Source organism: Fusarium sambucinum, chromosome II, assembly GCF_050947815.1.
Source record: "Fusarium sambucinum isolate potato_lamoka chromosome II, whole genome shotgun sequence".
Classification (NCBI taxonomy): Eukaryota; Fungi; Ascomycota; class Sordariomycetes; order Hypocreales; family Nectriaceae; genus Fusarium; species Fusarium sambucinum.
This window is the reverse complement of record NC_139293.1, coordinates 6,771,027-6,784,212: the sequence shown is the minus strand read 5'-3', so window position 1 is coordinate 6,784,212 and position 13,186 is coordinate 6,771,027. Positions and strand designations below refer to the sequence as shown.

General features: G+C 49.1%; 3 protein-coding genes across 3 annotated transcripts; 1 reads left to right on the top strand and 2 right to left on the bottom strand.

The window, feature by feature from the left end:
• Positions 1-2,032: 2,032 nt before the first annotated feature.
• On the bottom strand, positions 2,033-3,594 carry FSST1_009190 (bleomycin hydrolase; the record flags this gene model as incomplete). Its single annotated transcript, XM_083226143.1, has 2 exons — positions 2,033-3,335; positions 3,383-3,594. 2 exons carry the CDS (start codon positions 3,592-3,594, stop codon positions 2,033-2,035), a joined length of 1,515 nt encoding a protein of 504 aa, XP_083085151.1.
• Positions 3,595-4,498: 904 nt separating this feature from the next.
• On the bottom strand, positions 4,499-7,091 carry FSST1_009189 (uncharacterized protein; the record flags this gene model as incomplete). Its single annotated transcript, XM_083226142.1, has 4 exons — positions 4,499-5,040; positions 5,118-5,782; positions 6,344-6,674; positions 6,980-7,091. 4 exons carry the CDS (start codon positions 7,089-7,091, stop codon positions 4,499-4,501), a joined length of 1,650 nt encoding a protein of 549 aa, XP_083085150.1.
• Positions 7,092-9,777: 2,686 nt separating this feature from the next.
• Positions 9,778-13,111, top strand: FSST1_009188 (uncharacterized protein; the record flags this gene model as incomplete). Its single annotated transcript, XM_083226140.1, has 3 exons — positions 9,778-9,810; positions 9,861-10,175; positions 10,229-13,111. 3 exons carry the CDS (start codon positions 9,778-9,780, stop codon positions 13,109-13,111), a joined length of 3,231 nt encoding a protein of 1,076 aa, XP_083085149.1.
• Between the last annotated feature and the right edge of the window lie 75 nt (positions 13,112-13,186).

Genomic DNA, 13,186 nt, shown 5'->3' with positions numbered 1-13,186 from the left:
ATTCTGGGGAGGAAGTCAACTGACAACTTTCAAATTGTGTTACCTCAAACAGCCAGTCTTACACATCCAAAAACCCGGCAATGCTCCGAAAATACAATGACAACCATACTAATTTATGCCATGAGTATACTCAGTATCATAATAAGCCTCTCTTATCCAATGGATCACTTCTATAACCGCTCCTGTCGTCCAATTATGAGCATCGCATCTAATCCTGGATTAACTTAAGAGTCCACAAGCGTTATCTGACATCCTGTCATTGTTTAAGCAGCCAAGGGAATTGCCCGCACTCAGAGTTCAGCCCAACCTCGTTCGACGAGTGCCTCATGCAAAAGGCTGCTCGAGACACCTCGCTGGCGCATGATAGGACAGTTGCACTGACAGGGGAAGGGAAGGTCTTTCACCGAGCTTGACCCAAAGAGCCAACCAGTTTAACATATAGTGTCAACAAGCAATGCCCAAGCAGAGTCCTCATAACTCAACCAGGTTGGCAAATTTTCTGCACGATGAGGAATATCGTATGAGTGCTCCTGTCTCGTCCGTACAAGCGTTCAGAATGTGGGTTCTTAAGCATGTACCTAGACTAGGTAGTTGACAAGTGATAGGTAATTGTGGGATCTAGAGAGCCTCACCTTCCAAACCTTGAGTGTAAGTTTTTCTCTATTCTCTAGTTGGTCCGAGTCCATTTCGCTTATACGCACGCATTGGTCCCCTTGCGAGCCTGCCTCAACGTAGATACCTCTAACCTAACACATAGCGCGGACCAATCTTACAGCCAGGCTTTGTTGTTGTTTTCAAGTCTGATGCCACATCAACATTTCCTGAGATAACTGCTCACTACCCACTAGAACAAGTAAGAAGTCAAACTCAAGTCGCATCAGCACCTGGGGGTGGAACCGCCCTTGTCCTTGATCAACGCCTGAATGTGACCTCCACTACTTCAGGATCTGAGCGAATATTCAAGTAGATCCACAACTCCAGGCAAACTTTCTACATAAGAAACTTGATTTTCACTCGATTGAGCCGATCTGGAAAGGCTTGGTGCGGACATATAGCTCGGTAGCTGAAGAAAGCCCATCCTGGTTAGACACGGCCAGGAACACCCTCGTAACTTACATCTGACAAATTCACAAAGAGAGCCGGAACCACTGAGCGGCTGCGGGCTACTAGTCATAGTCAACGATGACCTGGCTCTTTGGCTGTCAGAAACGAAGCTATGACCTCTTCGAAGGGGGTAAGAAACTCATGCCTTCCCGTCACATGAGGTTGTCTAACGGGTTTCATTGTGATCAGAAGAAACTGATGTCGACAAATCACAAATAAGCTTAGTATAGACGAATACTTTCTCCACAATGTGGCATCAAGGAAGACAATCAGAAAACAATGATATTCGATCCGGAGGGCTTGCTTGGGCATCTAGGGCATCCATCCATATGGCCCAAGCAGCGCTGATCTTTCTGTGTACGTTTTCGCGCCATGAACAAAACCATACAGCGTGACACCTCAACCCTCACCCTACAGGAAGACTAGGCTGAGAACAGTTGAGTGTTCCGTCGGTATGTTCAAATGCCGTTGATGGTACTAGTACAAAAGCTATGTGGGATGGGACTTGCTTCAAGCGCAGCTTGTTAGAGACGGGACCAACAATCATGTAAGGAGCAGACCAGGATCCAGGATCAAATACACATATGTTGATTATTGTAATTCGTACCCCATCACATACAGCGGTGAAGTTTCATTGTGCCGAGGTGCGCATACTTCTAATGACATTCTCGTAATCCTTATGTCAAGACATATAGTGACTGCATCGTGTTGCCTCGAACTTCGATCCATCGTCACGTCATGTCCTACAAGGACAACGCGCACGTGACTGAAGAAACAACATTGTTGGATGGCAGAACCTTGCGTGTGTGGTAATAGCTCTCAGTATGGCTTGTTCGGACATATCCTCATAATAAATATCGATTCCATAGGTGTAATACGCGAAAACAATGTGACACAGCCTCCCCGGGTGCGCAAACGGAACGTCGCTTCAAGCCAGCGCACCCATGGGGTCCCAGGGAGGAAGGACAATGGCCTCCTTTTTGAGGACATCCTTCACTTCTTTACTGCAGAACCGGGGATCGACAACTGCCTGATAAACAAACTCATCAAGCCAGGCATCGCTCATAACAAACCAGCCCTTGTCGCCAGCAGCAGTACCCCAACTGTTTTGTACCCTCCAGCGGACAGGTTCGCCTGTCTCCTCATTGAGGTGAACTGCTGTCAACACCATAGCATGTGTCATCTGGCTCTCTTTTGTCGTCAATCGCTGTGCCTTACTCATGCCGAGTAAACTGGTGTTGAAACCCAACTCGTAGTTGAAAAGATCGAGGTCCATAATACCAGACTTAGAATCACTGAACTTACCAACGTCGCTGCCAAAAAAGATAGGGATGCCGGCCTTTAGCATTTTGATGCAAGTCCTCTTGAGAGTATCGATATCAACGTTAACATAGCTCACACCGCGTCCGCCAACAATGTTTCCCAGTCGTGATACTGAGAGCAAATTGAGTGGCTTGTGGCGAGGATCGTGTACGAGTGAGATCATACTGTCAATTGTGGTAGATGTAATCCGGAATTCAGAGCTGTATATGTTCTTGGCAAACTCTTTAGGGGTTAACTTGACTTCATGGGCCTTGCCATTCTTATCGTTGTACTGCCAAGTGAAAGCATCCTCGGGACTCGGTGGTGGTCCGAGGAGAAGAGTCATGATGAGAGAAATCTCACGCATCATCTTGTCCTTAGCCGAGGAAAGTGTGGTGACGGAAACACCATTTTGGGAGTTGATTAATCCTCGTAGTTTAAGGGCGAACTCGCGAAGCTTAGTCTTGATGACATTGTTCAGAATGCCCGAGCTTTGGGCATTCCAGGTATCTGGGTACAGAGTCTGAGGCACCAGACCGTACTTCTCAACAAGGTTGTACACCATATCCCACTGGCCACCGTCTGAGACTATATCACCCAGCAAGTTCTGGACAAGTCGACCTTCGAGGTCTTCTCCAGCAGTATCGATGACTTGCTCAAGAAACCAGTTGGACTTTTCAAGTTTATCCCAGTAGAAAAGATACTGCTGTGATAGCTCGAAACTCTCGAGGTTGTATCGCTTCATGAGGGCCACGCGGAAGACGTTTGTCGAAGCAAAGAGCCAGCAGCGACCGCTTGAGCGTTGGTTTGTGATAGGATCTCCTTCAAACGGAATCTTAACATTGAATACCTGCTGGTCCGCAATTTCGGTCGGCAGTGAAGTGAGAACCTGTCTTGGGTTGGTTGAGCTCAGCGCTGTAAGAGCGAGTCTTTCTCAGGTTAGTCATGCGTTGGTACTGTAGCAGCGGTATCTCACTTATTCTTGGGGTCCTTGAGAATAGAAGCCTGCCATGATTCAAGTAAATGAACTGAGAGACCTTGTGCGTCTCGGACCAGTGGCCCAAGGGGAACCTTGTCAAAATCGCTGCTGATCTCGACGTACTCCTCGTCATCCTGAATTTGGAGACTATAGAGACGATCGAGCACTGCCTTCTCATGAAGTGTCGGCTTTGATGACTGAGCACCCATGATCGTTACGGAAATCCGAATGTGAGTGAAGTGTGGTTTCGTGTATATAGAAATCGAGTGAGCCTCAAGCGAGTTAAGTTAATCGAATTATGAGATGGACTGAAGATAGGAAAGAACACTGAGGGAAACTGTACATGTGACTGAGAGTTGTCACGCGCTCTCTTATCAATCATGAGCTTGCGTGTGAGGCAGCCTTAAGTACCATCCATCTTGGGCTAGATTTCATGGCGCGGGGAAGCACCTTGATGATAAGGGTCGCAATGAGGTGGGGAAGAGAGTTCCTAAAATAGGAGATATGTGGTTCAAAGACGTAGGTATACCCTTCAATTGATGAAGCTTCAAACAAAAATAAGCAAGACTCATTGATGGACTTGTTCCATAATTGTATCAGCCGTGGAAGAAATAAATAACCTTAGATGAATGATCCAGGGTAGCTTGCTGTGTGTCGAAAATGACGAGGGTATGATTGTTGGACAGTGTTAGTTTCCCATGGTAAGATGATACCTTGATGGCTACAGAGCATCAGCCGAGGCCATTTTATCTATCACAGGAAACATCAATTCACATGTTGGGCATGGAGGGCCAATGGAAAGCTAAGTAGATGCGGAATCAATTGTCAATTACTATAGTTCATGTACAGAACTCTCCCATCTACACAAAAGACTCCAGTATTTCCAGCTAGCCAATATCATTTATCCAATCTCGACACAAACAAAACTCGAACCATCTTGACACAACAGATCCCCTATGAAACTTGACATTGTACAGGTGAGACTAGAGACAGCCCAGACCCGCTCCCCACAGTTGAGGTGAGACTGGTAGTGCTGTATCTTCACTCAATTAAACATTGGGAAGTAGTCGCATTGCAAGCGGCTGCCCGTCTTCAGAAAACAGTTGAACACGCTTACAGGCGAGAGCCGTGAATGACCTTCATGTCAACGGCGAGCTCACGGCCACCGTCGTTGAGGACGAGGACGCGAACAGAGCCACGGCCGGACTCGAAAGCGTTGTGGAGGCGAGAGTAGAGGTTGGACTGGTCAATGACAGGGAGACCCTGCTTGACGTCGCCAGTCTCGGTCATGGCAACGATCTGACCCTCCTGCATGTCGAGGACACGGTACTGCTTGAAGACAGGGCCGAGCATGGACTGAACGACAACGCTGGGGGCAGGGTTGGAGATGAAAGAAGACTCCTCATGAAGCTGCTTGGTGAAGAGGTCGACACCAAGGTAGCGGTACTGGCCAGTGGCAGAGGAGGTAGAGATGCGGATGACCTGGCAGGGGCGGCCCTGGAGCATGAGGAAGTCACCCAGACGGATGTGGTGGCAGGGGATGCTGACGGTGTTGGGAGCGCAGTCATTGGCAGGACGAGAAGTCTCGCGAATGTCAACCTCAATGTCGCGGGACTTGTCACCGAGCTTGTGGATGCCGCCGTTGCGGAAAGAACCTGGTGACCGAGTTAGCTTGAATTGCGTCGCGAATAGAGAGCTTAATGGCGCCCGCTGGGTGACAGATTTCACTTACCCTCGTCGTCGTAGTAACCCATCTTGGACTTGTCGGACTTTGAAGCTTCGACGGTTTGTTCAGTAAATCTCACGTCCTTCTTGTAAGATGGACGAGAAACGGGCTTGTCAACGGCGTAACTGTTGACTTGAGTTGTCTTGGTGTCGCGGTACCGAGGCTGGGAAGAGCGGGCGTCAACAGTGAAATTGTTGATCTCAGTCTTCTCACAGGTGTTGTATTGAGGACGGGAAGATCGGCTGTCAACAGTGTAGTTGTTGAATTCGGTCTTCTCGGTGTGGTTGTACTGAGGACGAGAGGAGTGTTCGTCAACAGTAAACTTGTTGATTTCAGTCTTCTCAGAGGAATGGAATTGGGGAGCGGGTCGGCCTTCAACGGTGTAGTTGTTGGCTTTGAAGTTGTCTTGAGGTTGGTAGTGAGGATGAGAGTGGGAAGAAGGGTCTTCTGTGGAAAAAGCTTGGGCAGGGCGGTAACGCTGGCGGTATTCACGTTCAGCGAGATCAATGGGGGTGGAGTAGTAGGGATGACGGTGGGTGTCGATCTCTACGTGAGTGTGAGAAGTTTGGAATTTGGGAGGTGGTTGGTAGTGGGAAGGTTGGTGGTACTGGGAAGGTTGGTGTTGAGAGGGAGGTTGAGGTCTAGATTTGTCTGGGTTAGCTGATGGATGTCTATAGTAAGTCGTTTGCGTATCATATGGCAACGGGAGGCGGCGGCCCCTGAGATAGCTCCACCGCCTTGCTCAGGCCAGCAGGCATAGAGGCGCTAGTGAGCCGGGGAGGAAGAAAAGCAAATTGGGTATCCAGCCAAGCTGAGGTGGGTTGGCATGGTAGCATGCAGGGGGTGGGTGTGTGAGGCGTGTGAAGAAAGGATATGAGAAGTGATGTGAGAATGGGATGGCTGGGGACTGAAGCGCTCCGTGCGCGGTGGGTAATGGTCAAGGCAAGCCAGACCAAGAAAAGGGAAAGTGAAAACTGATGGTTGGGAGAAAGTCAGGGACAACGGCAATTGCTTTCGCCTAGCGAAAAATGATGTGATGAATTGTAGTCTTGTTCTCACACGTCTCCATGACCAGATCAGCGCAGAGAGATGAGAGAATACAGACCCAGGCATAGAAAGCAAGCAAGGCTTTCTCCAACCGTGGGAAAATCATATCCCCGTGTAATTGACCAAAAAAAGTAACGAAAAAGATGCGACCAAAATGGAGATAAGAAATGTAGAATCGAACGTACCGTCGGGAGTCTTCACGGATAGTAAAGTCTTCGTGCTCGAATTTTTGGACACCGGGACGGTGGTAATGTTCTTCTTCACGCGTAATATGGACCTCTTCTTCGATAAACTCTTGCTCTTGACGAGGAGGAGGGACCTGTTCGGCGGTGACGGAGACAGAAGATATTTCACCTTCCCGTCCGGCTTCGGGCTGTTGGGGTTTGATCTCAACCTCTTCGTGTGTCTTTGTTTCGGTAACGGTCTGTGTGTGGGATTCGGATTCCCGATATGTCGATGGGAAGATGCTGAAGGGAACGGGGACGCGTGCCTCAAAGTCCAGATTTGCGACTTTTGCTGGCGCGAGAGAAGCTTCTCATACAACCTTCCGAAATTCGAAAGGATGACAAGAAGTTCTCTGGCTCTTGTTCCTACGAAACAAAAGTCGAAGAGAATGGAAAAGAATCCGGTGATGGCGAGCGAAGGCCTTCAGTCGTTCTTTTCTTCTTGTCTGGGTGAGGTTGTGAATTGACGATGTCGATGTGGATGGCGATAATTGGAGGGAGTAGGAGGAGAAGAGGGACCGGACAGGACTCAGAACGAAACTGGGCTTTTGAAGACGGGGGCAGGATTGGACGAGTTGTGCCTCTGTGAGCGGTTACTGTACTTGTGTTGCTCCCTCGGCAGCGCTGCGTTCTGTTGATCCGTTGTGTCCTTTCTTGCCCAGCCCTTTCCCACGTATGCTGCCCTGACCTCTCTCTGCCTTACTGCCATATCCCACCCCCATGGGTGTGTCGATTGTTCGCTCTTGTTGATGTTGATGGCTTGTTTACCACTCGTCTTGTTTACATGCCAGGGGGCCTACATGTCGTCTTATTTACCTCTTGCCAAATTGAGGTTAGATCCGCAACCTGAACCCCGTATGTGGGAGGCCCCACCATCCACTTCGTGTTTTGCAGCCCCTTCTTGGCCTGCCGGCCATTTTAACCCTTCCTCCTGCGTCTCAGCCAGAGACAATCAGCCAGCCTCCCAATAGCTCTTCGAGCTCTTTGCCTGATGTTACCTAGTTGCTCTCCAGCTTTAGCCAGTCATCAGACAGGGAGCTACCTAGCTAACTAGCTTTCCGCGTCAGCCTGCTATCCTCCCATCCTGTTCCACGCAATTCTTCCTCCCACCTCCAGATTTACCTTGAAAGATGTGACACGGTCCATGCTTTCGACATGGCTCTCAAACAGCAACTCGCAAACGTTAATGGAAAGTGGAACACAACCCCGTAAGCGATAGATGAAGCTTCGATCTCGTCACCGCTCCGCGTTCATCGGACCTGGTCGACTGAGTTGAACGCCATCTGGCCTGTTCGGCACATAGCATGGCAGCATGGATATGAGCGCAAAGATCTCGCTCTCCCTCGGTTGGATTTCACCTCACTGATCCCATGCTGGTCCGTTCCTGAGCCTCGCAGCAACATGGAGAGCTCGCGTCATTGGACGAACATACATGCCCAATTTGATCTCGCCCAGGACCAGAGCAGTAACGCCACTTTGCAACCATGTACATAATCAGGGGGTGGAACCTGGCTGCCGCTGGGGTCGGCACAGCACAGTATCCCCAACCACTCACTTTATCGTCGATGCTCTTCCTGAGATCTCTGGATCTCTGTTTGTGAAGCCCATTGACGCCTAGTGTATCCGTATGAGGACAGGGCCGATAAAGTGACAATACGTGACTGACTGCTTCAGCCTGGCCTCCGGTAGTCGAGAATGACCTAGCTGATACAAAGGCCAGGCCAGAACCGGAATCAAATTCTTAGTCGCAGCACAGTTTGAGGAGATGACTTGGTGGGCTCGTGCAGATGATTGCCTCATCCCCATTGGTGGCCATGTGAAATCCCCAACCTCTCTAATTTCAATGACTCTCAAATGTTTCTAAACTCGGCACACCAACAACCTCTGTTCAGCTGCAGGTTCAGCGGCTGATCCATGATTCAACTCGTAATCATTAATGAACGAGTACGGGTGATATCGTGGAAGCTTACCATTGGATGGCGTCGGATCTTTTATGCGAGTGTATTATTTAGTGCAAGTATGCGATATCACACAAACAGCTGAAAGCGACCTGTCGTTGAGCGTGTCCTTCAGTCAGCGCATTGGATTTCTCTGCTTCGCCATGGCCTCAATACCTGATCGGAACTAATACCAAAACTGTCCAGAAAGATAGCATTGGTGGCCTCGGAGCTTCCGTTAGCTGCAAAGGCCTAACCTCTGCTTCGTACCAGATTGGGCACTTGTCAGCAATCACCAGCCTCCCGTGTTTATCAATTGCATTCGATACCCGTCTAATGCAGCGTCGTCATCAGTACCATAAGCTGCAGGAAGGCTTGTTCCTTGTCGTTAGCTTCTTCTCCGAACCAATTGAACAAATGTTCTTGTCTGCGATTCATTTCAATATCTCGCACACTGTACTTTACCATGTTCCATGTTCCATGTCTGATATCAAATCCCTAAATATCGATAGAACAGCAGAACAGCAAGCCAGAAGCACTAACCTGCCAAGGCTATACCAAGTCCAGGTTTACAGTTGCCGTAACGACCAAAAAAAAAGCACTTCTTGATTTGCTGACAATGAATCCTCTTCGAGAAGATAATTTGCAATGTTGGGTAGTAATCTCAGACCACCCACTAGATAGCTTCTGATACTAGATCCGTGCCTCGGTCCCAGGGTTGTACCGTACCGTGCGAAAGAGTTGGACTGTCAATGTTTTTGTTGTGCTGGGATGAGTTGATCAAAGTTCCTCGGCTCAACGGGTGTCATGTGCTCAGTATGGTAGCATTGCGCAGTTGAGACTGTGAACCGTGAATGCAATGCTTGAACAGAGCCTGTGCCGTTATCTGAGAAATTCGGAGTACAGAGTAGCTCTGAGTGTGTTAATGATGCCTGCACACATGCTGATATACGTATGCTAATGTTGTTCATCAACACCACGCAAGTAATGATGCGATGCATTCGTTACGTGCGCCCTCTGTCGTACTAATGCAGGTCTGATGCGCATTAAAAGTACTATGTAGCAAAAATACTCCAGATGGTGCTGCGACGCGGGTCTGTGATCAACCCACTGAGTCCTTGTCTCTGGGGTTCAAACATGCACTTTAGCGATATCTAGACGAGGATGTCATGCAAAAAAATCCCCCACAGCTGGAGTCATCGGCTGGTATGATACCCGTACACAAAAGTCGGGTAGCGAATTTCGTGGATGATTTACCTTGGACGTTTCCTACTCCTTCCATGCCTGAAACCAGGTACCTACCCGGCACTGAAGGAGGCTCCAAGTCACGTGGAACCCGGATGATGTCAGCATGCCCCTCCATACCCCACGATGGGATTTCCCTTGTGCCGCGATGATGTAGTGTAGAGCCTGAGTTTTTCAAGTTTGTGTATCTTGATCTAGAGACTATACTTCAAAATGAAGCAAAGATTCTCTTCGTTGGATGTGAAAGTGAGTACAACGTGAAAGCTATTCATGACCTCTTCTAACTGCCTGATAAGATCATTGCACATGAGCTCCAGGAGCGCCTGGTGACTCTTCGACTCTCCAATGTATACGACCTTTCTTCCAAAATTCTTCTCCTCAAGTTTGCGAAACCCGACAATAAGAAGCAGCTTGTTATTGACACCGGATTCCGTTGTCATTTGACAAAATTCGCACGCACAACTGCTGCGGCCCCCTCCATATTCGTTGCGCGCCTCCGGAAGTTTCTGAAGACCAGACGGTTGACGGCAGTTAGGCAAGTAGGCACTGATAGAGTCCTCGAATTTGAGTTCAGCGATGGTCAATATCGCGTGTTCTTAGAGTTCTTTGCTGTATGTCCTATACCTCTTGTTTTGATGAAACTCGCTGACACTTTTGTCGCTAGAGCGGTAACATCATCCTCACAGATGCCGATTTGAACATCCTTGCCCTTGCGAGAACCGTATCCGAAGGCGAAGGGCAGGAGCCGCAGCGAGTTGGACTGCAATACTCTCTAGAAAACAGGCAGAACTATGGCGGAATTCCTCCCTTAACCAAAGAAAGAGTGCAAAATGCCCTCAAGGCCGCTGTGGAAAAGGCGGCTGTTGATGCGACGTCGTCAAAGAAGCAAAAGGGCAAGCCTGGCGGTGATCTGAGAAAGAGTCTGGCAGTGTCTATCACAGAGTTGCCTCCCGTACTTGTGGATCACTGGCTGCATACAAACAACTTTGATACCACAGTTAAACCTGATGAAGTCTTAGCCAACGAAACTCTATTGGATGAGTTGGTCAAGTCACTTCAGGAAGCTCGTAAAATCGTGGAAGAGCTTACAAGCTCAGAAGCATGCACTGGCTATATATTTGCTAAACGCCGAGAGAGACCAGAAGGAACCGAAGGAACCGAAGAGGCAAAGACAAAGCGCGATATCCTACTATACGACGACTTTCATCCTTTCATCCCATACAAGTTGAAGAATGATCCCGCGATTGAGGTTCTCGAGTTCCAAGGCTACAACGAAACAGTCGATGAGTTCTTCTCGTCCTTGGAAGGTCAAAGACTCGAGTCCAAGCTGACTGAGCGCGAGGCAGCAGCAAAACGAAAATTGGAAGCTGCAAAGAACGAACAAAACAAAAGGATCGAGGGGCTTCAAGAAGCACAGACTCTCAACTTCCGCAAAGCTGCCGCCATTGAAGCGAATGTCGAACGTGTCCAGGAAGCCATGGATGCCATCAACGGGCTACTCAATCAAGGAATGGACTGGGTGGATGTTGGGAAGTTGGTTGAACGCGAGAAGAAGCGCCACAATCCTGTTGCCGAGATCATCAAGTTACCTCTGAACCTTGCCGAGAATCTCATCACCCTTGAGCTGGCAGAGGAAGAGTTTGAACCGGAAGAAGATGACCCTTATGAAACTGACGACGACGACAGCGCACTAGACGATGATGAAGGCACATCAGCTGCCAAAGGAAAGCAGACAAATAAGGCGCTTAATGTAGAGATCAATCTTGGCCTCAGCCCCTGGAGTAACGCTCGAGAGTATTTCGATCAGAGAAAAACGGCGGCCGTCAAGGAAGAGAAAACTCAGCAACAAGCATCTAGGGCGTTGAAAAATGCGGAGCAAAAGATCACCGATGATCTTAAAAAGGGGTTGAAACAAGAGAAGGCTCTGCTCCAACCCATTCGTAAGCAGATGTGGTTCGAGAAGTTCACTTGGTTCATTTCATCCGACGGCTATCTTGTAATCGGAGGCAAAGATGCTCAGCAGAACGAAACCATATACAAGAAATATCTTCGAAAAGGCGATATTTACTGCCATGCTGATCTGCATGGAGCATCTAGTGTCATCATCAAGAACAACCCCAAAACTCCGGATGCACCAATCCCTCCCGCAACGCTTTCCCAGGCGGGATCACTTGCTGTGTGCTCATCAAATGCTTGGGATTCCAAAGCTGGCATGCCTGCGTGGTGGGTTAACGCTGATCAAGTCTCCAAATCTGCCCCAACAGGAGAGTTTCTGCAAGCCGGAAGTTTCATGATTCGTGGAAAGAAGAACTTTTTGCCTCCTGCCCAACTTCTCCTTGGACTGGGCCTTGCTTTTAGAATCAGCGAAGAGAGCAAAGCCAAGCATGTCAAGCACCGCTTACACGATGTTGACTCCGCAATCGGCGATGAAGGCTCTGGTGCTCCCCAATCAGCAGGAATGATGGGTGGTACTGACGAGCCTGATGTAGGACATTCCGACGTGCCCTCTGATTATGAATCCGAAGATGAGAAACATGATGAAGAGTCTCGTGATAATCCTCTTCAAGCATTCAAGAAAGGCGAAGGCCGTGATGACGAAGTTGAAGAAGCCGAGGAAGGTGTTTCGGAGCTTAGGATCTCTGATGAAGCAAGCAACAAGGCCCCGAACCAAGGAGTAGCCGAGGCCGATGAGAAAGAAGAAGAGGACGATCGAACCGAGGAAAATGGAGCTGATGAAGGTGAAGCTGATGACGGGGATGAACCCGCTAAATCAGAGAAGGAGACTGCCAGCAAGCCTTCAGAGATAGGCTCGCAAAACAACGTGCTAAACTCCTCTAAGAAGCACCCCCCCAAGCGAGGTCAACGAAGCAGAGCTAAGAAGATTGCTGCAAAGTATAGGCACCAAGATGATGAGGACCGAGCCGCTGCCGAAGCCTTGATTGGAGCTACCATTGGACAAAAGAAAGCTGAGGCTGAGGCAAAGGCTAAAGCAGATCGCGAGGCTGAACTCGCGGCAGCTAAAGAGCGACGTCGTGCACAGCACCAGCGGCAACAAAAGGAAACAGCTGAACACGAGGAGATCCGACGCGTCATGATGGAGGAAGGTGTTGAGATACTTGATGAAGACGAGGCCAGTCAGATGACAGTGCTCGATGCTGTTGTTGGCACACCTCTTCCCGGTGACGAGATCCTTGAGATTATCCCAGTTTGCGCTCCATGGAACGCCCTCGGACGCTATAAGTACAAAGCCAAGCTGCAACCTGGTGCGACCAAGAAGGGTAAAGCAGTTAAGGAGGTTCTCGAGCGTTGGAAGGCGGCTTCTACTAAGAAGGGTGTTGTGGACGAAAATGCTCGGGATAAGGATCGAATGTGGCCGCGCGAGGTTGAGCTGATCAAGGCACTTAAGCCTGAAGAGACCTTCAACGTCGTGCCTGTTGGCAAGGTGAGGGTCATGATGGCTGGCGGAAGCAGTGGAAGCGGCGGCAGCGGCGGTAAGAAAGGGGCTGGCGGGAAGGGCAAAAGGGGAGGCAGAGGATCCAAGAAATAATAGGTGATCGATTTGGAAAAAGAATCAGAAGAAAAAAATCCATCACATTGATTTATCTGCTGAAATCTGTGTTCA